General features: G+C 41.9%; 1 protein-coding gene and 1 non-coding gene across 6 annotated transcripts; both read right to left on the bottom strand.

Annotated features, from left to right (window-relative positions):
• Nucleotides 1–5,759: 5,759 nt before the first annotated feature.
• Rbmx (RNA binding motif protein X-linked) lies at nt 5,760–26,261 on the bottom strand. 5 transcript variants are annotated; one of them, XR_007209336.1, is made up of 10 exons: nt 25,916–26,259; nt 13,204–13,335; nt 12,898–13,004; nt 12,036–12,207; nt 11,352–11,504; nt 11,127–11,241; nt 10,918–11,043; nt 10,735–10,817; nt 7,890–7,974; nt 5,760–7,022 (listed from the first exon to the last, which is right to left on the bottom strand). XR_007209336.1 is itself a non-coding variant. In XM_048335836.1 (10 exons), exons 2-10 carry the CDS (start codon nt 13,667–13,669, stop codon nt 9,763–9,765), a joined length of 1,230 nt encoding a protein of 409 aa, XP_048191793.1. In that variant the 5' UTR covers nt 13,670–13,793; nt 14,483–14,729; the 3' UTR covers nt 9,062–9,762. The 5 variants fall into 5 exon arrangements, 4 of the variants coding, with proteins under 4 accessions (XP_048191793.1, XP_048191794.1, XP_048191792.1 ...); XM_048335836.1 differs by lacking the exons at nt 5,760–7,022; nt 7,890–7,974; nt 25,916–26,259 and adding exons at nt 9,062–10,073; nt 13,639–13,793; nt 14,483–14,729; XM_048335837.1 differs by lacking the exons at nt 5,760–7,022; nt 7,890–7,974; nt 25,916–26,259 and adding exons at nt 9,062–10,073; nt 13,639–13,793; nt 13,999–14,460.
• Nucleotides 13,081–13,153, bottom strand: LOC125344397. Its single transcript, XR_007209520.1, has one exon. It is a non-coding gene; the product is annotated as a small nucleolar RNA SNORD61 (small nucleolar RNA).
• Nucleotides 26,262–26,325: the final 64 nt, after the last annotated feature.

The raw sequence follows: 26,325 nt of genomic DNA, 5'->3' as shown, positions 1-26,325 counted from the left end.
GAGCACTGTCCTTGGCTTCTTTTTGTTCAAGGCTAGCACTCTACCACTTAAGCCACAGTGCCACTTCTGGTTTTTTCTATTTATGTGGTACTGAGGAATTGAACCCAGGGCTTCATATACAAAGCAAGCACTCTACCACTAGGCCATATTCCCAGCTCCCTACCATTTCATTATACCAAACCTTCTCTTAATAAAATATGGGGTGGTTTCTGTCTCCTGCTTGAACCCAGACTGATGCTGAATTGGTATTTACAGAACACTCAGAAATCATCCAAAGATAGACCCATAAAAATATGATGGGCCGGGTGCTGGTGGCTCATGTCTGTAATCCTAGCTACTTAGGAGACTGAGATCTGAGGATTATGGTTCAAAGCCAGCCAGGGCGGGAATGTCCTTGAGACTTATCTCCAACTAACCACCAGAAAACCACCAGAAGTGGCGCTGTGGCTCAAAGTGGTAAACAACTAGCCTTGAGCTGAAATGCTCCGGGACAGTGCCCAGGCTGAGAGTTCAAGTCCCATGACAAGGATCATGGTTTGAAACCAGACCAGGCAGATTTATCTCCAATTAACTACCAAAAACCTATAGCAAAGGTGTAGCTTAAATGTAGAGTGCAAGCCTTAAATCAAAAAAACAAAAGGACAGTGCTAAAAACTAAAGGGCAGCAGTAATCTCTGGCATGAAGGAACATCACAACCAACCACTGTCTCTTGTGCTTCACAAAACGCCAACTGAAGGGGCTGAAAATATGGCTTAGTGGTAGAGTGCTTGCCTAGCATGCATAAAGCCCTGGGTTCGATTCCTCAGCACCACATGTATATAAAAAGCCAGAAGTGGTGCTGTGGCTCAAGTGGTAGTTAGCCATGAGCAAAAAGAAGCCAGGGGCAGTGCTCAGGGCTGGAGTTCAAGCCCCAGGACTGGCAAAAATAGCTATTTCACTTATTGATAAGGAATAGTAACTAAACTTTGGAGATAGAAATACAGCTAGATGTTAAGGTGGGGGGAGGGGGAGACAGTAGAGACCAGGTCTGCGAAACCAAAAACTTGTCAAATGTTATTTCCCACAGGTTTGGGTCAGCGACCCTACATTATGTAACTAAAACTAAACTACTCAACATATAAAGGTCAAAAATAGACCTCTCAGTGGATCACAATAGCTCAAAAGCTATTTATGTCCATATAAGACAAGGATAAGCAAACTCTATTGTTGGTGTTACATTTAAAGTCCTAGGTGAATTTCCTTTGGTGTAGGCCACGTGGCTACTGTGTATATTTTTGGTACACTGTGTACTGTATATATGTCTACCTGATCTAGGGAAGGGAAAGAAAAACAGGGTGTAAGATATCACAAGGAATGTACACACTGCCCTATTATGTAACTGTACCCCTTTTGCACAACACCTTGTCAAAAAAAATTTTAATTAATAAATTATTTTTAAAAAGAAAAGAAATACAGCTAGGGAAGCAACTGGTTATCTTGATTCTCCAGTCATTCTAAATCTCCCCTCCCATGGGTGCAGTAGTAGAGTTGTGTTGTCATACTTAATGCCTGGGATAACCTTGCCCGAGGCAATTCCTTGAAAGATGCAATCTTCCTACCTCCCTACAACCACTTTCAATTGTCATTAGGATTCTGCAGTCAAATGCCAGCATCCACTTTCAATTGTCATTAGGATTCTCCAGAGTCAAATGTCAGCAAGCTCTGGGTGGTCCTATACACACCCAAAAAGAAATAGAATATTTACCAAACTAAAACAGTGAATAGGCCAGGGTGGGTACTAAGGCCTGTAATCCTAGCTACTAAGGAGGCTGAGATCTTAGGATCAGAGTTCAAAGCCTGCCCAGTCAGGAATATCCATGAGACTCTTATCTCCAATTAGCCAAAAAAAAAAAGGAAGAAAGAAACCAAAGGCTAAGAGTCAAGCCTTGGCTCAGGAGGTAGAGCACTAGCCTTGAGCAAAAAAAAAAAAAAATCTCAAGGATTTCACTTAGAACCCCTCCCCCCACACATCCAGACATTAATTTGCCCAATAACACAAGTGGTAATGCTAAAACTGGAATCAGCAGTCTATACATAATTGAGAGATGTCTAGAGTAAATAGCAAGTCTGGAGGTTAAGACCACGGACCAAGGCACGTATGGCACTCTACCACTTGAGCCACAGCGCCACTTCTGGCTTGTTTATGTGGTACTGAGGAATCAACTTCATGCATGCTAGGCAAGCAGTCTACTACTGAGCCACATTCCCAGCAACGAGAGAAATTCCTAATTGTGCCCTCCCCAACCCTGTGCTGGGAAGATCATCCTTCACCATGGCAAGAGTGGTGCCAAGAGGCCTAGGGTACATTGAGGCAGCACTGGAATCCAGTTAGTTGAGGAGAATCTTACATGTATGGTCACACAGCTACATAGAAAACTCCAACTTGAGCTTGGAAGCTAATGAATCCTACCTCCCCTGAAGGTTAAAATTTGGTCTTCCTTACAGAATGAGATTAAGAGGAAAAACAAAGACATTGGGGTGTTCTAGAGCAAAAAAAAAAAAAAAAAAAAAAAAAAAGCACTGACCAACAAGCTCATGTGTTAATCCCCTATTATAATTGTGAGCAAAGTCAAAATATCCTACTCATTTGAGGGAAGGCTCTGACAGCAACTTGAGGGTAAATACTGCAGAAGGGCTGAAAATGTAAAAAGCTGAAGTGGTGCTGTGGCTCAAAGTGGGAGAGTGCTAGCCTTGAGCAAAAGCTCAGGGACAGTGCCCAGACCCCAAGTTCAAGCCCCAGGGCTGGCAAAAAAAAATACTGCAGGAAGAAAATTTTACTGGTCAATTTTGTCATGTACACTAATAGCTCCATAAACATATGTAGTTTCCACTAAGCTTATCCCATCCTTAAAAGATGACAGAACTACTCTTAGGGGAGGAACACAAAGGTGAAATACCTGATCATATAATTTATCAAAATGAGGAAATGGGACAAAATGCTACAAATGGCTACTTGTATTTGAAAAGTTTCAATTCCTACCTGCATTAAGGAAAGCGATTCAAAATGGATTAAGAGCCATACCATGAATTCCAACGGTAAATGTGCTTATGATACAAAGGAAAGCTCTGGTGCGTCCATACTGGGGCTTGATTTCAGGGCCCTGTGCTGTCCCTGAACTGTTAATTCAAGACTAGTGAGTGCTCTACTACTTGAGGTACAGCTCCACTTCTCGTCTTAGGTAGTTAACTGGATATCAGTCACAAGGACTTCCCTGTAACAGCTGGCGTGATGCTCAGATAACCGCCTGAGTAGCTAGGATTACAGGTGTGGGCCACTGTGCCTGGCAAAAGAAATCTTTTATGATCATGAAATGGGAAGTCTTAATAGGTTACAGAAAGCCATTTACAAGTTTTGATAATAGATTTTTCTCAAGGGAAACAAAAAATAGGCAAGACTGACAACTAGAAGAATATATATGAAATGTTATCTAATGGTTTATATCCAGAATATGTGAAAAATTTCTACATTTGAAAAACAGGCACAAAAGTGAATCAATTCATGAAATTTATGCAAATGACTAAATAGGATGAAAATCTGACTGGGATTGAAATGCATACAAGGGCAATAGAATGTTGAATCTGAATCAGAGTGAAATAGTAATGCTAAATATACCAAACACATAAAAGATATTCTTTGTCCCCAGCTGGCTGGAACTGTACTACTTGGGCCATGTCTCCAACCTAGCATTTTGCTGATTAGTTGGGAGATGGAGCCCTTATTTTTTCTTTTTGCTAGTGCTGGGGCTTGAAATCAGGTCCTAGGCACTGTCCCTGAGCTTCTTTTGGTCAAAGATAGCACTCTACCACTTGTGCCACAGCACCACTTCTGGCTCTGTTTATGTAGTACTGAGGAATCGAACCCCAGACTTCATGCATGCTAGGCAACCACTCTACCAGTAAGCCATATTCCCAACCCCGTTTATTTTTTGCCACTCCTGGGGCTTGCATTCTTACCACTTGAGCCACTTCTGACTTTTTCTGTTTATGTGGTGCTGAGGAATTGAACCCCAGGGACCTATGCATGCTAGACAAGCACTGTACCACTAAGCCAGCACCCAAAGTTTAATTTTTAGGAAACACATTTAGTATCACAGAAAATGGTTGAAAGGTTACTATAGAGCAACTAGAATGCTCAAAGTTTCAATGAAGGGGAAGGGAACTTGACAGTTTCTTATGTCACCTACCCAATCATTCCTACTTACATCCAAAAGCAATTAAAATATACACCTACAACTTGTAAAAACCATTTATAGCAACATCAACTGCCAAATATTGATATCCATCGCTCTAAGTGTATTCAAAACAATTCTACTTGGCAATAAAAATTACTAATACATGAATTACTCCCAGCTGGATGGATCTCACAATTGTGTCAGAATAAAATAGAACCAATCAGGGTGTTCTACTTACTGGAAAGGGGCATAGGAATTTTATAAAGAATGGGTTTTGCCTGGTCCTGGCCCCCATTCAATACCTAGTACTGGTGCACACACAGAAAAATGTCTTGATAAGCCTTTTTCTCAAGGCTAAGTTACATGCAACCTCTGTGCAGTTCACCATAATTTAGCACCAAATTCTGTATTCATTATATTTTCTAAAAACTATTGTTCATCCTTATTCTTCACAAAAATACCAACTTAAAACCACAACACATAGACAGGGATTAAATATCAAGTGGTAACCTTAATGCAAAAACTTCTTTCCTGATCAAGCATGCCTAAATCTGCTTTATCTACAGTGATCTGGCATTCAAAGCACCTTCATTAATAGCTAAAACTTAGCCAGTCTAGGGTGCATAGTCAGCGAGACTCAAAAAGCCACAAGTAGAGCTGAAGCTCAAGTGGTTCAAGGATTGAACCAAAGCTCAGGGACAGAGCAAGCCCGACTCAAACCCCAGGACCAAAGTACTGAATACATACTGCCCCCCGCCATACATACACTAAGTCTTGAAAGTATTTTTTTTTTTCTGAAAAAGCTTACACTTCAAGGCTCAAACTACTTGATCAGGTAGAACTGTCAAAGGATCAAGTCAACTTAGATGGTGGTAATAATCTGCATCTTGATGGAGTACACTTACCAAAAAGCATTTCATTATTTAACTAAGATTCAAACCTGATCTATAGAAGGACAACACTAAGTGCTTTCTAACATCTTAATGGTTTTAGCTACACTCGCTAGTCAAATGCATCTTTTAGGTACAAATTGAGAAAATTCAATGTGTTGATTTGAAACTTATTTGTACAACTACTTAAATGAACGAAAAAATACATTAAGAAACTGAAGGCTGCATGCAAATAGTACATTATGTGTTGTATCAACAGCATCAGTGAAAGACTTTAGTCCTAAGTGTTTTGGAATTCACTGTTAAAAGTGAACTCTTAATTCTTGGCACCCTTCCTTCTCTCCTACATTTAAGATGTAAAACCACCATGGGAGATTCTAGGAATGCTTTCTTCTCTTAGTATTCAAAGGAACCATCTTTATTACCATAACCTGTATCTGCTAATGAAACTATCTCCATTACCTTAACACATATCTGAATTTCTTTATCCAAAAAAGAAAGTCTAGCGACATGCAATGACAGGTCCCCATACCACCAATGAAGGGCCAGCAAGGCACTCAGAACTGATCTTTGGGAGAGAAGGGACCCAATCAAAATAAAAGCCTACATTTATCACTTCAGTAAATATGAAAAAAAGAACCCACTGTCACAAAAAGATACGTTAAAATTTTTATTAGGTTTTAATACAAAAACATTCCAAAAATTGACCTATAATATCTAAGTTCTATGTTTAACTACTAAACAAGGAAAACATTTTTATCATTCTTTTACAACCAGCATAAAGAATAAAGACCAATACTTTTCCCAATGGGAGAATTAAGCCTGCTGGGTCAGTAAACCATTCAGTTGTATTTAAGCATACTCTTTAAATTTAGTATTCATACTTACTACAATTAGTTTCTCTATTTTACACTATAACTAATCTACATCTAAATAAAATCTTAAGAGCCAAAAGGTCCTCATAGAAGCACCTAACTCAAGTAATTAAGGTTATGGAAGGCTTGAGCTAAGATAGTGTTTCAAGTGCAACTACTGAAATTTGGTCAATACCCTCAGTCTGATTAGGAAATATGACCAATGAGGGCTAAATTTTTTGCATTATTTCCCCCAATCATAAGTGTTGAAACATGTTCTTTAAACTGCTATGCAAAAATTTCCAAAGTTGAGTTGCTTCCTTTAACTGAACAACTCAAATCCTTTGATCACATTAGCACTGTTTAACTGGAGCTGTTCAGTAACCATTTGTTTCTGTGACTGGGAGTTGGAGATAAAGTAGGCTTATAAAACAATACACAAGTGGACTAATTTTGGTTCCAATTTCAAGTGTGCTTTGTATCACCTCAGCAATGTTTCCAGTTTAGTTTCGTTTCCCCTTATGATTTGTCCCTCTTTAGTTTTGCTGTACAACTACTCATTCTTGATAAGCTAATACCAAATACTTTTACCAGATACTACTGGATAAACATGTACCACTTATGCTTATATATATGGATATCAGAAGCTTTTTTGGCAGTGCTGAAGGTTAAACTCAAGAGTACTAGGCATGTGCACTTTTGAGTCAATATACAGCCCCAGCATGTAATTCAACATTCTGATATTCACTATTTACTTTTGAACAAGAAGAGTTGTCTCCTTAACTTTAACTTAACAAAATGAAAGCCGGAGCTTAAAAACTCTTCATGAAGAGCCACATAAATTTCCTAGATACCTCCACTTACCAATTTGTTTCCCTCTCTTTCTCCACTTGCGTCTTAAGTAACTACCACTCCCTAGTTGAGTGTTAACCAACATGGATGCCTCCCTTAGATCCACAAGTACCCTCAAAGATAAAAATAAAATCTATTGCCTGCACCAAACCAACTGTGATGAACACTGTTATGCAGCTGTTGGGATAATCAGCATTCTTCTGCTTCAACAACTCTGTAAAAAAAAAAAAAATCACAAGATCAGATTAGCTCTCCACACCCTCCATTCTTAAATTTGTTGCCTCAACTGTGAATAAAAATATTTGCTAAGAAGCTTTCAAAGGCAGCCATACTCATTATCGTTACTGTAAGCATCAGCACTGTAATATTAAAATTCAATAGTGTGTTGTCATTATGCCAGTAAAATTACCTTACTCCAACTCGGAACCTGCAAAGCTCCTATGAGTAATTACAGTCAATTCAGATTGTGGCTGTGCAAATGAACAAGCACTAATAGCATGCCTGGGAGCAAAGATGAACTCTTACAAGTTTGCTCATCTACCAAAGCATTAACTACACCGCTTCTGTCAAAAACAAAAAACAACCCTCTCACATCATGCAGATATTAGCAATTGGTTCAAAACAGCTAAGAATATTGTATAACAGGTATACAAAGGGAAATATCCTACACAGCCTTATCACATCCGAAACTGAAAAGCTAACAGAGCTTCATCCATTACAAGCTGACCATTATTCTCTTTCTACAAAGGATCTAAACAAATATTTCAAAAGCCAGGCACTGGTAGCTTATGCCTGTAATCCTAGGTACTTGGAGGCCGAGATCTGAGGATTGCAGTTTAAAGCCAGCCTTGGGCAGGCAAGTCTATGACTCTTACCTTCAATTAGCCACTCCTGAACTGGAAGTGAGGCTGTGGGCTCAAAGTGGCAGAGTTCTAGCCTTGAGTGAAAAAACTCAGACAGTGCCTAGGCCCTCAGTGCAAGCCCCATGACAAAATGTAACAAAACAGAACAGGTGCCAACATCACAGCTAGTCAGTGGGACAGAGCACTAAAGTCAAGGGCACCATGTTTCCCAAACTTACCTTAGCATTTCATTTCTCTTGCTGCCAGCTTTATCTACTGTGAATAAACCAGCACTCCATGACCAAAATGACCATAAGGTTCAACCTGTAAAAATTAAATGAAAAGTTAGTTATTTCCCTTAAGGAAATGCTTTAACACTTGCCTATAACTGCCCTCTTTTTCAGAAAGGAAAGCTATGTTCAGACTTGCAGCTTAATGCATTACTTCATGTGCTACTACTTCTCTTAAGTGGTGGAAGAGTCACTGGCTTGGGATGGACTGGAATGGCTTAAATGGTTTTAAGTTGCATGGCTTATGGATTCTCATTTCTGTTCCAATGGTGCACTGCCACGTTAAATCCATAAGTTGAACCGACAAAACATTATTTGAAGGAATAAGTGCAGTATAAGGATTTTTAGTTGGAGGTCTTCAAGTTTATTATATTCAAGAGCATCTTTTTCAACTTCATGGCTGGACCTGGGTCATGCTGCCTCAGGTTTTGCTTTTTAAAGACCACTTGCAATAGATTTTCTCCATACAGTGTAGGTTCAGAAAACTAAAAACAAGTGAGGCATCCAACTAAAGGTCAAGTTTGCAATGGCTCTTTAGGGGTAGTGAGGGAGACCCCAAACCTAAGCCATTTCTTATATTAAAACACTAATTTGAAAAAAGTGTAAAACATATGAAGCATGTTTAAAGGTCTTCATCGAAAATACTTAAAAAAAATACCCCCTCCCAATCCCAACTGCTATTGATAAACAGCTGTATTAAGGCCTTTAGTGTCATACATGCTTTTTACAAAATCCAAGTGTTGAATTTGGAGGACTTCTAATATGCTATTGAACATTTGCTTTTCCAAAAGTTTTTTAATCTAGAAGGCATTTCCATTGCCATGAAGTACAGTATGTTTCACTGTACTGAGGAAGGTAAGTGTTCAATTTCGACTTAGACGGAAAAACTAGTTTGCTTTGCTTACCATCTTTGCTGTTTCACAGGCATTTGATGCTTTAAATCTGATGTGGAATGCTGATAGATTCACTTTTTAGAAGTCATAAGCCTTTAGGAAGTTGGAGATAACTTCATTGCTTATCTATTTTCTCCTTTGCAATCAAGCTGTTCCTTTAAAAGTGAGACACTACAGAGTTGCAAAAATTTGAAACAGTAAGAGCAAGCATCGTTTGCAGCTTCATGGTTGGTTTTGGCCAAACTTTTTATTTAGTATTCTGTAGTTGTTTAACACACACTTAAATGGTCTTACTGGGGGAGGGGGAGGGGAGGCTCTTGCAGATTCCTAAGGAAATGCCAAAAGACAGTATATGGCCAGCATTATCCATTGTTGGTTTGTTTCATTTGGGGGGGTTTACTGGGTGAGTAGCACTTTGCTAACATAGATATCTGATCTCAGGCTTTTCATACTGAGAACATTGAGATTTCAGTTGGAAGACACCCTGAAATCCTAAGAGGAGTGTACCCCGACCACCCTCTAATAGCTTATCTGTATAGGCAGGATGATTCATCTCTCAAAGGAGACCAATGTACATCTAGGTGGCTAGATGTTTGTGGAAGATCTGAGAACTGCTTGCCTCACTTACTGGGAAAAGTAGATATAGGAAGTGGCCTTTAAGTTGGAAAATTACAACACTAGTACAAGTCTTACACACTTAACATTTGCTTATTGAAAGCAACTTGTAATAACAAATAAAATTAAACATGTTTAACTTTTTTCCCTCACAAGAACATAAAAATTATGAAGGGGAACTTAACAGGAAAAATTTAAAAAGCTAACACAATTTTTTTTTTCCTTTTAGTAGTCCTTGGGTAGTTATGACAGAATAGTTTCCACTTTTTGTTGTTTCTTTGAACGGGGATTTTGGTCCAAAGTTTTGTTTGTTTCTAGTATCTGCTTCTGCCTCCCCCTCTATCAGATCGGCTTCCTCCACGGCCACCACCTCTTGGCGCTCCACGGCTTGAACTGCTGTAGGAATCGCGTGGAGGAGGGTACCCTCTTTCCATAGAAGGGGGAAGCCCTCGTTCTTGTCTGCCAACCCGATCACGACCACTTGAGTAGAGATCACTTCGGCTGCTTGAGTAACTGTCTCGACTTCCACCATATCCGTCTCGTGAGCTGCTGTAATCATCATAGCGACTGCTTCCACCATAAGATGGCGGGGGCCCTCGTGTAGGTGGAGCACTACGTGAGTTACCTGCAGGGTCAATGGTCAGGTAATATGGCAACACTATAAATTGTATATATACAACATTTCAACCTGAATTTACAGAATTCTTGTATTCTAAGTTTACTTTCTTAACTGGGAAGTTTTAAACTCTACCATTGCTGGCCATAACGGGGATTTGCTCATCTGCTGACATATGGAAATGGATTGATTTTAATGTTTGTTTGAAAAGACTGAAGACGGTGTGTATTTCAAGAGGATATTCCAGACAGCTTGTTATTTTATAGTAGACACTCAGCCACTTTCCAGTGATAAGTTGCAATTGTGAACTGTAGAGTTTCCGTCATTGCAATGGTAAACATTTGATCTTGTTAATAAAAATGTTTTTAATTTGTATTTTCACTGTTGGGGGAAAACACATAAGGCTGCCAATTTAAGCAAGCAAAATCCCCTCCAAAGCAAGCGAACAGCCTCAAAGGAAAAAAAATTAAAAAATAAAATAAAAAAGTGAAAAAAATTGAAAAAAAAAACAAAAGCCCTTCACAAAACTAGGAAAAGCCCAGCTGATAGTTATCCCTTTAAAAGCAAGCAAAGGTCCCTTTAAAAGCAAGCACCACGCAGCCTATAAAACCAGCTCATGAGCCTAAAATCTCAAGCTGGTGATATCCAAGACCCTTAAACAGTATCTTACCATAACTCTCATATGAATCTCGGTAGGAGCCTCCACTTGGATGATCTGAATAGTCACGATCCCGACCATATCCGTCTCTATCACTAAATTAGAAACAAAAGGATTTAAGTGCCAGACCACCTACCTCCTCAGAGCAAGTTGTTTTTTTTTTTTTTACAATCAAGCATGGAAGCAATCACTTACCTATAGCCTCTTGATGGATAGTCATCACGTGAACTGGAATGACCATAATCACGGTAAGTATAATCTCTTGGTGGTGGTGCATAATCTCTTGTGTCACGAGAACTTGGGTAGTCTCTGCTAGAATAGCTACAGAATCAAAAGTAACTTTGTTTATTTCTGGATGAGCTGTCAACATTATTAGTTAAAAAAAAAGTATACTTTGCTCTTACCTGTCTTTAGTAGAATATCCATCATCTCTTGGGGACAAATAAACATCTCTTCGTGAAGGCAGGGGTTCCCTTCGAGGTGGGCCTCCATAGCTATCTCTTCCACGTGATACAGGGGCTTAAGGGGAAAAATCATTTTATGAACTTTAGTCAAAGGCAGAGTTTCACTTTTAGGAGTCACCTCTCAGTTCTCTTTTAGTGGCAGCACATATTACTTCAGATATTTACCTCTCCCTCCCATTCCACTGCTGCTGCGAACTGGTCCTGAAGGCGCTGATCTCTTAGGAGGAGGACCCCCACTTCGTGGTGGTGGTCCTCTTTTTACTGGAAGAGGTCCCCTGGAAGAACTCATGTTAAAATTCATGGAATAGCCACCATCATCTACGTTAGAACAGAAAAAAGGCATACATTAGTTTTCATAAGAATCCAGAACATTACTACAAATTTCTCTTCATTCTTTTCTGCTTAGGTAGGGAATCTACCTTTAGTTTTCAATTATATAAGACCAAGTATTAAGAAGTCACTGTAAACTGGGAAAATTGAAAAGCAAAGGGCAGAGTTGGGAGTTGGCTCAGTTAAAAGCACCTGCCCAGCACATGCAAAGCCCCAGGGCTTGATTCGTAGCTCCCAAGAGAATAAAGGCACTCCTGAGTTATTCCCAAGACAAAACACCACTTCATTTTTTCTTATGTTTAACATCTAGGACTATTTAAAAGCTTTTCTTACAAAACATGCTCCTTAGATAACAGTATTTAAACCAACACGAATGTAGACCTTTCAAGTTATTTTCCCCCTAACAACCATTTCAATGGATGAAGCAAGTGTTCTCAATTTTAAAGGCTGAATTCTTTCAAAAAAGTATACACTAGGGTAGGTTCCAGTTCCATAAAGCCCAGGTCCACCAGCCATTACCCATGTGTCCCCCACGTGAGGGAGGTCCTCTAGTTCCACCACTTCCGCCTCTTCCGCCTCTCAGACCTCTGGGAGGACCCCTGCTCCTTGGAGGTGGAAGCGGTCCACGTCTACCACTTTCAAATGATGGTTTGGTGGCTTGTTCCACCTTGATGGCCTTTCCATCTAAGGACTTAAAAAAAAAGTTCAATTTTACTATGTTTTAAAGGGGACATTGCAGGCTCACTCTGACATAAGTAGCCCTTTCAAATTACAGACATAGGTTAAGTTTGCTTATTAAGTACTTCAAGAAATATGCTATAAGCTAGGTACTGCAATTAACCACCAGAAAACTGGAAGTAAAGCTGTAACTCCAAGTGGTAGAGCTCTAGCCTTGAGCAAAAAAAGCTCAGACAGTGCCGGAGTTCAAGCCCCATGACCAGAAAAAAAATGCTATAAACGGTTGATCTATACATGACACTTCCACTTACTTACTTAAAATCCCTCCTTTAAGAATTATAGTGATGATGTGAATCACAGCAATAGGTGGATTCACTATACTGTTCAAGAAAATAAAAGGAAATAAAAATACCAAACTACTGAAGTATTAGCTTAGCAAAATGAAATAAACCAAAGACAGGCTATCTAATTGTGGATTCTAAGATAATACATTAGCATATAGTAGACTACCGTGAACTTAAGGGACTCTTGTTAGGAATATAATTCCTAACCCTGGATACCAAATTTGCTTCTAGCATCACAAAACAGTAACACAATTAAGTGGCTATCATGAGTGGGTTCTGGAGAAATACATAATCAAGGGTGGTGTTGGAGTAAACTTGGAGAGACAGCAGTGCCACCCATTAAGGAGATTAACTCTCACCTTCCCATTCATGTCTCTGGCTGCATCCTTAGCATCTGCTGGACTTTCAAAGGTGACAAAAGCAAATCCTCTTGATTTGTTTGTTTCCCGATCTTTCATCAAAAGTACTAAAAATAGTTTAAGTTTAAAAAATGTGTTATACTGCAGTTTAAACGAAATAACAAAAGTAAATCTGTAAAGAGAAAGCTCAGAACTTCTTAGAGGACAAAATTACTTTATCATGTCGGATGATCAGTGCATTTATATCCATCACAGCTTATCTTTTCATTTTAACAACCTACAAAATACTTTAGATTATTAACTCACCTTCCACTATCCGCCCATATTTGCCAAATACTGCTTCAAGGGCTTTCTCATTTGTTTCTGTATTAAGCCCGCCAATGAAGAGCTTTCCTGGGCGATCTGCTTCAACCATTTTTTTCCCTGGCGAGTAATACTCTGTTTCAAAAAACAGTATTATTGAGTCCCGGAGAAAGCTCTTTAAGATTATCCAACAATCAATAGCTCCTGTTGTACTAAACCCTTTAGAAACTTAAAAACAGCCATAATCCTCAAACACAGTTAAGGAACCAATTTAAAATAAGTTTGCGACTTTGCATTCAAGTGGATGCAAGCGCCGGTCTATATTTACCATTACCCTGAAATCTCCCTTGACTGTCTTTTATCATTAACCGCCATTAACATTTGAAAGGGCACATTTTCCTCTCCAGCCTAGATTTCGTTATTTAGTTACTTACTCACCAAAAGTCTCGCTCGCCCAACCCCACCTCATTCCTGCAGTGATGGGTTTTAAAAGACTACGGACTCATTCAAGGTCACTGGCCAGATGCAGCAACTTAACACCAAGCCCCTTTTCTCAAGGCTCTCCTTTTTCTCCACACGATTTCCTAGGAAGTCTAAGCAAAGATCCGAAGTTTGAGCCAAGTTCTGCCTCATCTTTTCCAAGCCCCCCCCCTCCGCCCCGCCACCACCTCCCCCCCAAAGGTTACTGCCGCAGTTAAACATTAAACGCATCCCTTCATATTAAGTAACAAAACGCAAAAGCATACATTCCAACTCTCCACGCGCCCAAGACCGCAGCGGAACCTCATTAAGACTCACGTTAAAAACCGCGTGGAATAGACAAAATGGCGACACTTGGATTCAGCCCAGAACCACCGACAACCAATCAAGGAACTAACTTTTTTTCTCTCTCTTTTTAACCAACACGGACTGAGAAGAGTCAAAAGGTTTCCCCTCGGCTGCCGCCGCGGACCCAAGCCTCTGCCGCCAAGTCCTCACGCCCCACGCGAGCGCCCGCACCAACCCCGGCCAGGGACGCCGGTGGCGCGGACGCTCCCACGCCCGCGCCAAGCCCACAAAGCGCTGACCTCCGCCCCCACTCCCGCAGGCGACAGGCAAACTTTCCCCAGGCACGCCCCTCAACGGTCCCCCTAGTGCCTGCTCCTCACCTGCTCACCTCTCTATAGGTCGGCACCTTCGGGTCTCTTAAAATGGCGCCCGCCACCCCCATCTCCAGGGAGATAAGCTAAAGCCTTAACGTGGCAAGTAAGCGAGAACCACACCAAAGAAAGGAGACACGTACCGGAGGAGGTGGCGACGGGCTCAAGCTCCTACGAGCTCGCCAACCGGACCTTCCAAAGAGAGCGGCACCAAAAATATTTATATATGACAGCTGCCGGGACCCGGAACCGAACGGAGTTGCCGCTAGGTCTACTGCGCAACGAGGGCGAACAAAGGAGACAGCAAACTTTATACTACCCGGGAACGAGGCTGAAGAACCCGGATGGAAACGAAGCTTAGAATTTGAAACACGAAGGGAGGGGGGAGCGGTTCCCAGCCTCCTCATTGGCTACGCTCTCTGTCACTCACGACTTGCTCCTCCCATTTCCCAGGACTCCTGAGCAATCTAAGCCGGCGCCCGATTCTAACCGCCTTCCCTGCCCCCCACCTATTCTCCCTGAAGGCGCGTTTTTGCTTTCTGCTAAAATGGTGCACCCGCTTCATTTAAGTAAAATGTATCAAACCTCCAAGCTAGCTGAGCCAGGTGCAAAACTTTACCTAGTACTTTTCCATAAACTCGAACAGCAATAAGAGAGAAATAGTACTATGCCAATTTTCCAAAGATAGAAAAGAAGTTTTAACTGATATGTTTCTACCAAAATAATCTTAAACAAGAATTTTGAACGAACGGAGGAAATTCTGCTAAATAAGCGACCACTGACAACAAAACTCACGGAACAGCACGCACAGACTTCATTCTGTAGAATAATTTACTGAACACTTAGCAAATAAGCTGTGGCTAGGCATTGCCAGCTGCAGCTTCATAAGGCTTCCAGGTTTACCAAATAAAAGCACGGCATAACCAGTTCCCTTTGAATGTCCGATTATGAGTACTTCTTTAAGTGTATGTTCCAAACACGAATGCAAAAGACACTTTTTACTTTTTTTTTTTTTTTTTTTTTGCAGAGTTGAGACTTCTGGGCCCTGCACTTTGCTAGGCAAGTGCTCCTCCACTGAACTAAATCCCTAGCCCCCTCCCCCCACTTGTAATTTTTTTTAACTAAATCCCTAACCCCCTCCCCCACTTGTAATTTTTTTTATCTGCCATGCTACTACACGAGATGGGGGAAAATAATAAAAAGTGCATTGTAGATAACTGCCAAAGGGGAAGTAAACTAGGGAGCAATCATTAGGAAGACTGAATTGAGACTTCAGGGAATGTATATCTGAAGAGGTAATGGGAAACTCAGAGCTGAAGGAAGAGAAGAAACACAGGGAAGAGCTGAGAGAATTTTCCTTCAGGAAAGCTCTAGGCCCTGAGTGGAGGGAAAGAGCTTGGGGTATCCAGGGACTGAAAGAGGGCCATGGCCCCAGGGATTTCCAGAACATAAAACGAGCAAGCAATTAAACAGGACCTGTGAGCCCACTAAGTGGGGAATCAGGTACAGACACCAACAGAATGGTCGGAGAAGACCATTGAGAGAGGATAGTGGCTTGAACTAGTGTTTTTTTGTTTTTGTTTTTGTTTTTGCCAGTCCTGGGGCTTGTACTCAGAGCCAGACCACTGTCCCTGGCTTCTTTTTGCTCAATGAGGCTAGCACTCTACCACTTGAGCCACAGCGCCACTTCTGGCTTCTTCTATATATGTGGTGCTGAGAAATCGAACCCAGGGCTTCATGTATATGAGGTGAGCACTTTTACCACTAGGCCATATTCCCAGCCCCTTGAACTAGTGTTGGCAGAGGACATGGGGGGGGGGGATTGGAGGAAAAAATTACTAAATGTATGTGGAAGGTGATTGAACAGGATTTGCTAACAAATCAGATAGTGTTATCTTCTAGATATTTGTGTCTCGTCCCCACCATTTGTTTGTTAAAACATCTTAAACCCCCAAGTAACAGTTGATGTCTTTCAGAAGTGATTACATCAAGAGATCCTTTATAAAAACTGCCCCATTCTACTATGAATGCATGCAGTAAGAAGAAACCATTTGTGAGCCAGGAAACTGGTGCTAGTGACTTGATCTTGGACTTCTCACCCCCCTAGAAATATGTGAAATAAATTATAAATTTCTGTTGTTTGTAAGCCATTCCTTTCACTGTATTTTGTAAAAATGGCATAAATTGCTTAGGATAAACAGAGTACACCTGAGGAGAAATTGAGACAGAGCACACAAGAATCTGGTATTATTTGACAAATGGTGATGACTATTTACGAAATTGTCTGCGAAGAAACAAGTTTGACATGTGGGGGACAGAGAAATCTGATGCTTACAGTTGAGGGGGGTAGAGATATTTTCTATATTGTCACCTTAGAATTTAAAAAATCCACCAGGATGAATGGAATTATTTTAAAAGGGATTATCAAGTGAAAAGAAAAGGCTTAACATCACACAACATAAACTACTGAAATATGTACATGGAGAGAAAATAAATAGGAAATGTGGTAAAAATGTTACTCATTTAAATTGGAGTAGGTAGTAGAATTCATGGAAAAATTTCTTTAGAATTACAATTATCTGCCTGTGAAACTGCCCAATAGCCAAGTGGATAAGTGAGTCTCACACTGCCAAAACTTATCTCTGAATCCCATCTTTCTTCCCCAGGAATCTTCTAGATTCCCCCCCCCCCCCACTCCTATGGCTACTACTATTCACACCTGTGGGTTGCTATTAAATGTACTCAGATTTTCTTTAAATTTTTCTTTCAGTTCATAGTTTCTCCGTAGAGGTCCACTCAGTGATTGAGAGACTGAGTTAAGCAATATTACTTTGCCACTATGTACACTCACAATATAATCAATGCTAAATAAATGTCCATTGATTGACCAACAAGTTCTTATCTTAGCATGAGATGGGCACAGAGTTAGGTATTCGATGAATACGGATAGCAACTTCATATGACACTCACACTTTCTACTAAAAAAAAGTTTTGTAAGCAAACACAACCTCCATAGTTGTACAAGCTTCATTCAGTTCCATTTGGAGACATAATCTATCATTTATTAAACTAGGCATCACATTGAGATGAGTAAATTCAAGTTCTCCCATCATATTGGCTATTTTCCATGACAAAGATGTAGTGTTATGCCTCTTCTCCCAACTACAGAAAGATAACCCTCCAATGCACTCTTAAAAAGTTGGTTACCTTATGTGAAGCACAAAGGAAGAAAAAAGAAAAGAATGTGTGTGATTAGAGATTGGGAAACTCTCCAAACCACTTTAAGTGAGCTACTCCTCTGGAGATAGCCTACTTAGCTACAAAAAGCAAGAAACACTGTAAGTAGCTACTGTCCATGAGATAGCAAGAAATTAAACTTTTTGTTTCATCAACACGTCTGGTACACTGTCTATATTGGAACTGTCTGATTAAATAAAATACAATTTTACTGTTTATTTCTCCACAATGAAGAGGGTTTCTTTAAAAAAATTATTTTGTTTAACAATACTGGGGTTTGAACTCACAGTCATTAGGATTGCTAGGTAGGTGCTCTGCCATTGAAACACACCTGTACCCCCAAAGATGAGGAATTTTAACCAAGCTTTATCTGCAATTAAAACTTTTACAGGAGGAGATAGGGAATGGTGGACTTTTCAATAAATCAGCTTGACACTATTAGCCTAATATTGTATGTTTGTTTTTCCAGTCCTGGGGCTTGAACTCAGGGCCTGAGCACTGTCCCTGGCTTCCTTTTGCTTAAGGCTAGCACTCTACCACTTAAGCCACAGCTTCACTTCTGGATTTTTGGTGCTTAATTGGAATTAAGAGTCTCATGGAACTTTCTTTCCTGGGACTGGCTTTGAACAGTGATCCTCAGCTACCAGCCTCCTAAGTAGCTAAGATTATAGATATGAGCCACCAGTGCCCGGCTGGCCCCTTCTTTTCTAGATTTCCTTTGGTTTTGATTTTGGCTGTACTGGAAATTGAACTCAAAGCCTTACATTTGTGAGGCACGTGCTCTACCATTTGAGGTGTGTGTGTGAATGTGGGACCAGGCTCCTAAGGGGTCTGAGCCAGGAGGCAGAGGTTATTATTGAAAGCTGGTGGCTTTTCCTTGGGGCCACTAGGGATTGTCAACAGCTGGGCTTAGGTGAATTGCCCTGCCTCCAGTCAAAACAAGTTCCCACATACCTGAGGTTTTGCCTGGTGTCTGTGTGCGCCTGGGGCAATAGGGCGGGGGTCAATCCTTCATATTCCATCTTTGGATACCTAGAAAGAATGGGCCTGAGGGGAGAGGAGGCAGGTCCTTCCTACAGGATCTTTGGACACATAAAAAGAATGTGCTCCAGGGGTGCTACATGGGGTTACGAGAACAAAGTGGATTCCCACCACTAAGAACAAGAGCAAGCCACTGAAGAGCTTTAATCTGGGGAAATGAGGAGCGGAACTGTGTTTGTCAATTTCACATGGCAGCTGTAGAGACTAGCAGTTAAAAGGGCACAGGTGTAGAAGCTGGGCGATTCCTTAGGAGTTTAAAGTAGTATTTCAAATAAGATCTGATGTGCCTTGTGATGGATTTCTTTTGCTGTTTGCAGTGGGCAGAATGTCATCCTGTCATAGCCCTTTGGCATCTATAGCAGAAGACCACTAGGATTACAGCTCTGTAGCAGGCAATGCCTGCCAATGTTACAGCGTCTCTCTGGGCAGATTTTGCTGTAGCCTTCTCAGGTTCTTGCCTAAGGAATTTGATGAATGAAGACTTGGGCACTGGGTAAGTGGGCAGAACTGTATTCAAAAGAGAAGTAACTCGATCCAAAGCTGTTGCTACTCTCTCCTTTAGTGGCTGAGTAGGGGATTTTTATATCAGGAGCTCTACTCTTATTGTTTGCTCCCATGCAAATGAAGCGCAGAACAAGTGTTCTATCAGAGAAGGCCTACTGAGTCACACCTGCAACTCAGTTCTCAGTTAAGTCTGTCTTTGGCATCACCTACTCACTCTCCCAACTAAGATAGCAATGAGCTAAGGAAGGATGGTGGCAGGGCATTCTGTTTTTAAGGCTGAATTTTTGAAGTAATCTTTCATTTTCAAAGGCTGGTCTCAGCTTGCCAAGCCGGCAATGCCTTCTACTGGAAGATGTTTCAAAGGGGATAAAGAAAGAGCAGAAAATAAACTCAACAGACCAGATCAATTTTAATGGAAAGTTGAAGAAGGCCACCGTAGTGAACAAAGGAGAGCCGAGTCAGGGTAGGAGTGGAGGGATTTAAGTAAGTGGGTGGGGGCAGGAGAGAGGGTTCAAAGAATTTGGCTAGGCTGGGAACATGGCCTAGTGGTAAATTGCTCACCTTGTATACATGAAGCCCTGGGTTCGATTTCTCAGCACCACATATACAGAAAAAGCCAGAAGTGGTGCTGTAGCTCAAGTGGTGGAGTGCTAGCCTTGAGCAAAAAGAAGCCAGGGAGTGCTCAGGCCCTGAGTTCAAGCCCCAGGACTGGTAAAAAAATAAACAACATAAGAGTTTGGCTAGTGTGTGGTGCAAGTCTGTCTCTGAGAACTTATTGTTTGAGCAAATCTCCTGCCAGGTCTCCCTAGTACTGATCTCCTGGGAGGGTCCAGGATTGAGTTTTTACATTCAGACTAAGATTCTGGGCTGGAGAATGGCCTGAAGGAGTTCTGGAAGATCCCCTGGTAGTCAGTCAGTGGGCCAAGCCAGGGGGATCAATATTGAGTTACATGAACAAAACACATTCCCATCACTAACTTCAATGCTTAACTTTTTAACTAAATCAACCCTTTTCCTTTGTGTAGGGTAATGGTTATGAGGATGGAGAGAATAGATTGGAAATGTGTTTAAATTTGGGTGCCGTTGTCTCATGGGTGTAATCCCAGCTACTCAGGAGGCTGTGATTTGAGGATTGTGGTTTGAAGCCAGCCCCAGTAGAAAAGTACCTGTGAGATTCTTATGTCCTATTAACTACTCAAAAATCAAAGTGGAGCTCTGGCTCAAACAGCACTAGCCTTGGGTAATAAAGCTCAGGAACAGTGCCCAGGTCCTGAGTTCAAGACCAATTAAAAAATGTGTTTAGGCTGTTGAGAAGATAAAAACACTCAATGTCTGGCTCTGCCACTTTCTAGCGAGAAGAATTTGCGCAAACCCATAATTACTTGGCGCTCCAGGGTAACAACAGTATTTATAGGGCAGGGCAAAATGGCTCATGCCTATAATCCTAGCAGGATCAACAGGAATAAGAGGATAAAAGTTTGAGACCAAGGCTGGGAAGGTGGCTTAGTGGTAGAGTGCTTGCCTAGCATGCATGAAGCACTGGGTTCAATTCCTCAGTACTACATAAAGAGAAAAAGCCGGAAGTGGTGCTGTGGCTCAAGCGGTAGAGTGGTAGCCTTGAGCAGAAGAAGCTCAGGGACAGTGCCAAGTCCCTGAGTTCAAGCCCCGGGACTGGCAAAAAAACCTTTGAGGCCAATCTGCACAAAGTTAACACAATTCCATCTCAACAAATAAGCTGGACATAATGGTGCATGGCTGTCATCCCAGGTGTGTAGGAAGCATAGGGAGGAAGATCAAACTCTGATGTCAGCCTTGACTGGGTAAAAATATGAGATCATATCTGAAAAATAACTAAAACATAAAAGGAGTGGGAGTATGGCTCGAGTGGTAGAACACCACCCCTAGCAAGTACAGGGTCCCGAGTTGAAACCTCTTTACCATCAAAAAGTCAAAAGAACCGGATTTATAGGGAGTATGTAAATGAAAGAAGTAATATTTACAAGCCACTTAGTTCAATTTCTAGAACATAGTAAACAAAGGCTTCATTCAAGGACTGGCATATACCACCAAGGGGCAGCTGCTGCTGGCCGGCCTTCTCATGTCAATGCTGCGCCCCCCTTCCCCCCCAAAGCAGGAAGTAGCCAGAGTCTTTTTCCATAATTACTAAAAGGCTGGAAGGTGAGGCTCACCCCAGGATGCTCCTGCCAGTCCATTGTCTCCGCCCAGTACCTGTGTTACCTAGGTAACTGGCATACCTAGAGGTAGCCACCTCCCCCACCTGGACCACACCTCCCCGCTGCCCTAGATAAGGCTTTGTTAGATACTCGTAGCTCACGCCGGTCATCCAAGCTAGTAGGGAAGCTGAGATCTGAGGATCACAGTTGGACAAAGCAAGCCCAGGCAGGAAAGTTGGGGAGATCCTCATCTCCAATTAATCACCAAAAAGCTGGACATGGAGCTGGGGCTCAAGTGATAGAGCAGCAGCAGTAGCCTTGAGCAGAAATGCTCAGGGATTGCACCCAGACCCTGAGTTCAAGCCCCAGGGCTGGCAACAGATTTTTATTTTCTTAAAAAAAAAAAAAAGGCTCCCTGAGGGGTTTCTCCGCCTTTTTGTAGAAAAGAATGAGGGAACCTTTGCCCTCTGCAGGTGTGCATGGCTTCCTGACTCTGAAAGGTTGGACTAGGAGCTGCTTTTGTGATTTTTTTTCCCCCCAGAGGTGGGACTGTCCTTTTCTCCCCTCCCCCTCCTTATCACCTCCACGTGTGACCTGGGCCTGGGTCAAAACCAGTGACTGAGTGCTGTCATGAGAAAGGGCTTGCCACTGATAACTATGAAAAGATAATTAGAAAGATACAAATACACATCCTGTTAGATCCAAATGGCCAGGTGTCCTTATTTTGAAGCCCGGGAACCACAGTGCCTTGATTCACTAACACCCACTGCCTTCCCCCCACTCCCAGACCAGACACATTCAAGCAGGAAGCACCAGACCAAGATTAACTCCCACTTTGGACCTTGAGTAAACATGGCTGCTAAGCCTCCCTCCTTACCCCCAGCTGTGAACTTGTTTCCCACCCATTGTTCCAGCATTAGTTATTTTTAAAGCACCTCCACTACACAATTGTATCCTTTTAGATCCACCCTAAAGACTTCAGGTTGTAAACAAGTTGGGAATTCCTAGCTTTTGCTGGAAGCTCCGCCCTTGAAGGGCTTCTAATAAACCACTGCTGTGTTTACTCTCCTTTTCTTCCTTTTTTCTTTTTTTCTCCTTGGTTGTGGGGATTGAATTCCTGTCCAGCCTGGCTTCAAAACTGGATCCTCAGACCTCAGTCTCCTGAGTGCTAGGATTATAGGCCTGAGCATCCAGCTCCTGCTTTCAACCGTTTTCAGCATAGCAAAACAACTCTCCTTCAAGCCCCAGCCCCCATGACTTTCCTGCTGCTTCTATCTGCATTCTCCTAACACCTCACATAGAGCTCTCATTGCCATTATCATTCATTTGTTTACCTCCCCAACAATAAGCTCCTTAAGAGTAGTGACCTTTTCTTATTGGTCTTTCTATCTGTAGTTTCCTAGTCCAAGTACAAACTAGAGCAAACAAGTATGTGATGAAACATGAAAAGAGATGTGTGTGCGCTGGTACTGGGGCAGAACTCAAGCCTCATGGCTCTTTGCTCAGCTTTTTCTGTTAGAATCAAAATGTGCACTTATATAAAGGCAAACTGCATTTTCTTACTGATAAATGATATTGGCTCTTTTTATTTTTACTTATAACCACTTCTTCAATGAAATATTTATATATATTTTTTTCCCTTGTCTGTAGTGTTGGGGATAGAAATCAGGGCCTCAGGCATACCAGCCAAGGGCTCTATCTTGGAGGGATATCTCCCCCCCACCCTACTCTCATTTTTTATTGTTCGCTGGGAAGTTGGTTGGTTCACTTTTTTTCTTTTGGTTGGCTGTGGGGCTTGAACTCAGGGTCTGAGAACTGTCCCTGAGCTTTTTTTTTTTGCTCAAGGCTAGCACTCTACCACTTTGAGCCACACCTTCTGGCTTCCCCCATCCTCTTTCTCTCTCTCCCTCCCCCCTCCTTCTTTCTCTCCCCTGCCAGTCTTAGGGTTTGAACTCAGGGCCTGAGCATTGTCCCTGGCTTCTTTTTGCTCAAGGCTAGCACTCTACCACTTGAGCCACAGCACCACTTCCAGCTTTTTCTGTTTATGTGGTACTGAGGAATCGAACCTAGGGCTTCATGAATGCTAGGCAAGCACTCTACCACTAAGCCACATTCCCAGCCCTAAACAGAACTTCCTTTTTTGTCAATCATGGGGCTTGAACTCTAGGCCTGGGCACTGTCCTGAGATCTTCAGCTCTACCACTTGAGCCACAGCGCCACTCCTCCCCCATTTTTTCATATATGGACAAAATAAATTCTTTTGCCCATTACATTCTTGTTTAACTGAAGGTTTCTAAGAGTTTCCTCTAGGTTCTACAGGTTTCATTACTTTAGTTCCAAAATTTAAGTCTTGAATTTATTTTGAGTGAATTATTGTATGTGGTATGAGTTTTACATGTTACATTTTTTTGCACAGTCATTTGGTACTATGTCTTTTTTGTTTTGTTTTGCCAATCCTGGGGCTTGAACTCAGGGCCTGGGCACTGTCTTTGACCCTTTCTTTCACTCAAGGTTCACACTCTTATCAGAGCTCACTTCTGGCTCTTTGGTGGTTCATTGGATAGGAGTTTTACAGACTTTCCTGCCCCAGTTGGCTTTCAACCATGATCCTGAGATCTCAGCCTCTGAGTACCTAGGATTCCAGGAGTCCTGTGCTGGGCTGTCATGTGAAAATGATTTTTAATTAGCATACATTAGTTGTGCAAGAGAGATTTCATTGTACCAGTTGCTTTCATAAATTATCACCCTTTGTTCCTTTGTAAACTTGTTTAACTCTACACATCACCAGTTTTATGTTTTATTACCTCTGGGTACCATTCCCAAGGACAGCTCCTTACTTGACATTTCTATACTTTCCTGAGTCATTTACTTGCTGGTTTCTGAAGGATTCTTAACTGATGCAGCTAGAAATTTAATAGCTGTATCATAAAAGGAACTTCTCTCTTTTTTTTTTTTTTTTGCCAGTCCTAGGGCTTGCACGGGGCACTCTCCCTGAGTTCTTCTTTTTGCTCAAGGCTAGCTCTCTACCACTTGAGCCACAGCGCCTCTTCCAGATTTTGAGTTGTTAGCTTGAGCTAAGAATCTGACAAGGACTTTTCTGCCCTGGCTGGCTTTGAACGGATATCCTCAGATCTCAGCCTCCTGAGTAGCTAGGATGACAGGCATGAGCCACAGGTGCCTGGCACTCTTACCACTCACTTCATACTTCCTTTTATTACTGTTATATTTGATATTTGAGGGTTTTTTTGGGGGGGGCAGTCCTGGGGCTTGGACTCAGGGCCTGAGCACTGTCCCTGGCTTCTTCCCACTCAAGGCTAGCACTGTGCCACTTGAACCACAGCGCCCCTTCTGGCCATTTTCTATATATGTGGTGCTGGGGAATTGAACCCAGGGCTTCATGTGTAGGAGGCAAGCACTCTTGCCACTAGGCCATATCCCCAGCCCTATATTTGATATTTGAAAAAACCACAAATTAAGTCTTTTGGCTTCAGATCACATATAATGGAAAGTTCAGTAACTGTTTTATATACCTGACTGGTCATTAGGAAGGTTAAAATGGAGAGTTCAGTAACTGTTTTATATACCTGACTGGTCATTAGGAAGGTTAAAATGGAGAGTTCAGTAACTGTTTTATATACCTGACCTGGTCATTAGGAAGGTTATGGGAAACAATGGCTGCTTGTTAGAGCAGTGGCTTGAACATACCCCCCCCCCCAACAAAAGGCTATGTTAAAGGGTTGGTTATCAGCTGATGGGCTTTTGGGAAGTGATTAGATCAGAAGGTTTTGACTTTATTAGTGGATTATCAACTGATAGACTCATAATTATTTTGTGTCAGTATTGAGGCTTGAACACAGGGTCTGGGCACTGTTCCTGTTAGGAAATTGAAACATGAGAATATTGGAATAAAGGAAGAGCAGTAAACTACCTCAACAGACCAGAGCAACTGAGGGTCAGAGACTTTTCTGTCCAGGGTGGCTTTGACCTGAGATCCTCAGAACTCAGCCTCCTGAGTAGCTAGGAGAACCTGACTCAATGTATTCCTAATTTGATTGTACTTGCAGCTGGTGGAAGAAACGAGGAAGTGGACCCTAATTGGAGGAAGCAGGCCCCGAGGGACATGCTTTAGAAGGCTGCATCTTTTTCCTGGCCCCTTTCCTGCTCTCTGCTTCGTGGCTCACATGAGCTGAACAGCTTTCCTCATACTTTTCCACTATAGTATAATGCCCTACCATAGACTCAGAAACCCAGAACTGAGTGATCACAGAGTACAATCTCTAAAAGCATGAGCCAAAAACTCAGTCCTTCAAACTTTAAGTTGTTTATCACACAGGTATTTTGTCACAGGCAAGGAAAGCTGACTCTTGCAAACTGGGAAGAAAAGGGGACAGCAATGAAACCAAAGCCCCCAGTTAATGTATTTAGTGGTAGAAGACACAATATACTTCCCTTAAGATTCTGGGGAACAATGTAAGGAAACCCCCTATCATACTTCTATTCAGTATTACATTGGAATCCTAGCCAGCACAACAAAGCAAAAACAACAACAACCAAAAAACCAAAAACACATTGGAAAAAACAGAGACATATCAATTGGCAAGAAAATCAAACTGTCCTTACTTGGGTGCCACATAAGGTACAGAGGGCTACTGGAAGCAGCAGGCAAAGAGTCCAGAACTTGTCCTTGCTGTTCCCACAGGTCCAGTAGATGACTCACACAAAGCTGCCCTAGAGTTTCAGCATACTGCTGCAGGGTAAGGAGGAAAAATATGAACATGGCTTAAATAGGCTGAATGACCAAGTCCTAGAGTTGTCCAGTACACAGAATATTCTGGAATGGACCACCATGCTCTGAAAGCTTTAGTTGCCTGCATCAGCTGAATAGTCTGCGGTGGGTATTAGTCAGGTGGTTGGTGCACGTGTCCCCTTCCCACATCTGTGGGTCCAGCCTGGTACTCAGCCTGCCTGGCACTCAGCCTGCCTGGCCGTCTCCTGGTTGAGGTGGCTGTTGGAGCTGAAGCTGTTCCTGG

The sequence above is a fragment of the Perognathus longimembris genome, chromosome 28 (genome assembly GCF_023159225.1).
Source record: "Perognathus longimembris pacificus isolate PPM17 chromosome 28, ASM2315922v1, whole genome shotgun sequence".
NCBI lineage: Eukaryota > Metazoa > Chordata > Mammalia > Rodentia > Heteromyidae > Perognathus > Perognathus longimembris.
The sequence above is the reverse complement of the archived record's forward strand: the minus strand, read 5'-3'. Positions and strand labels throughout refer to the sequence as shown.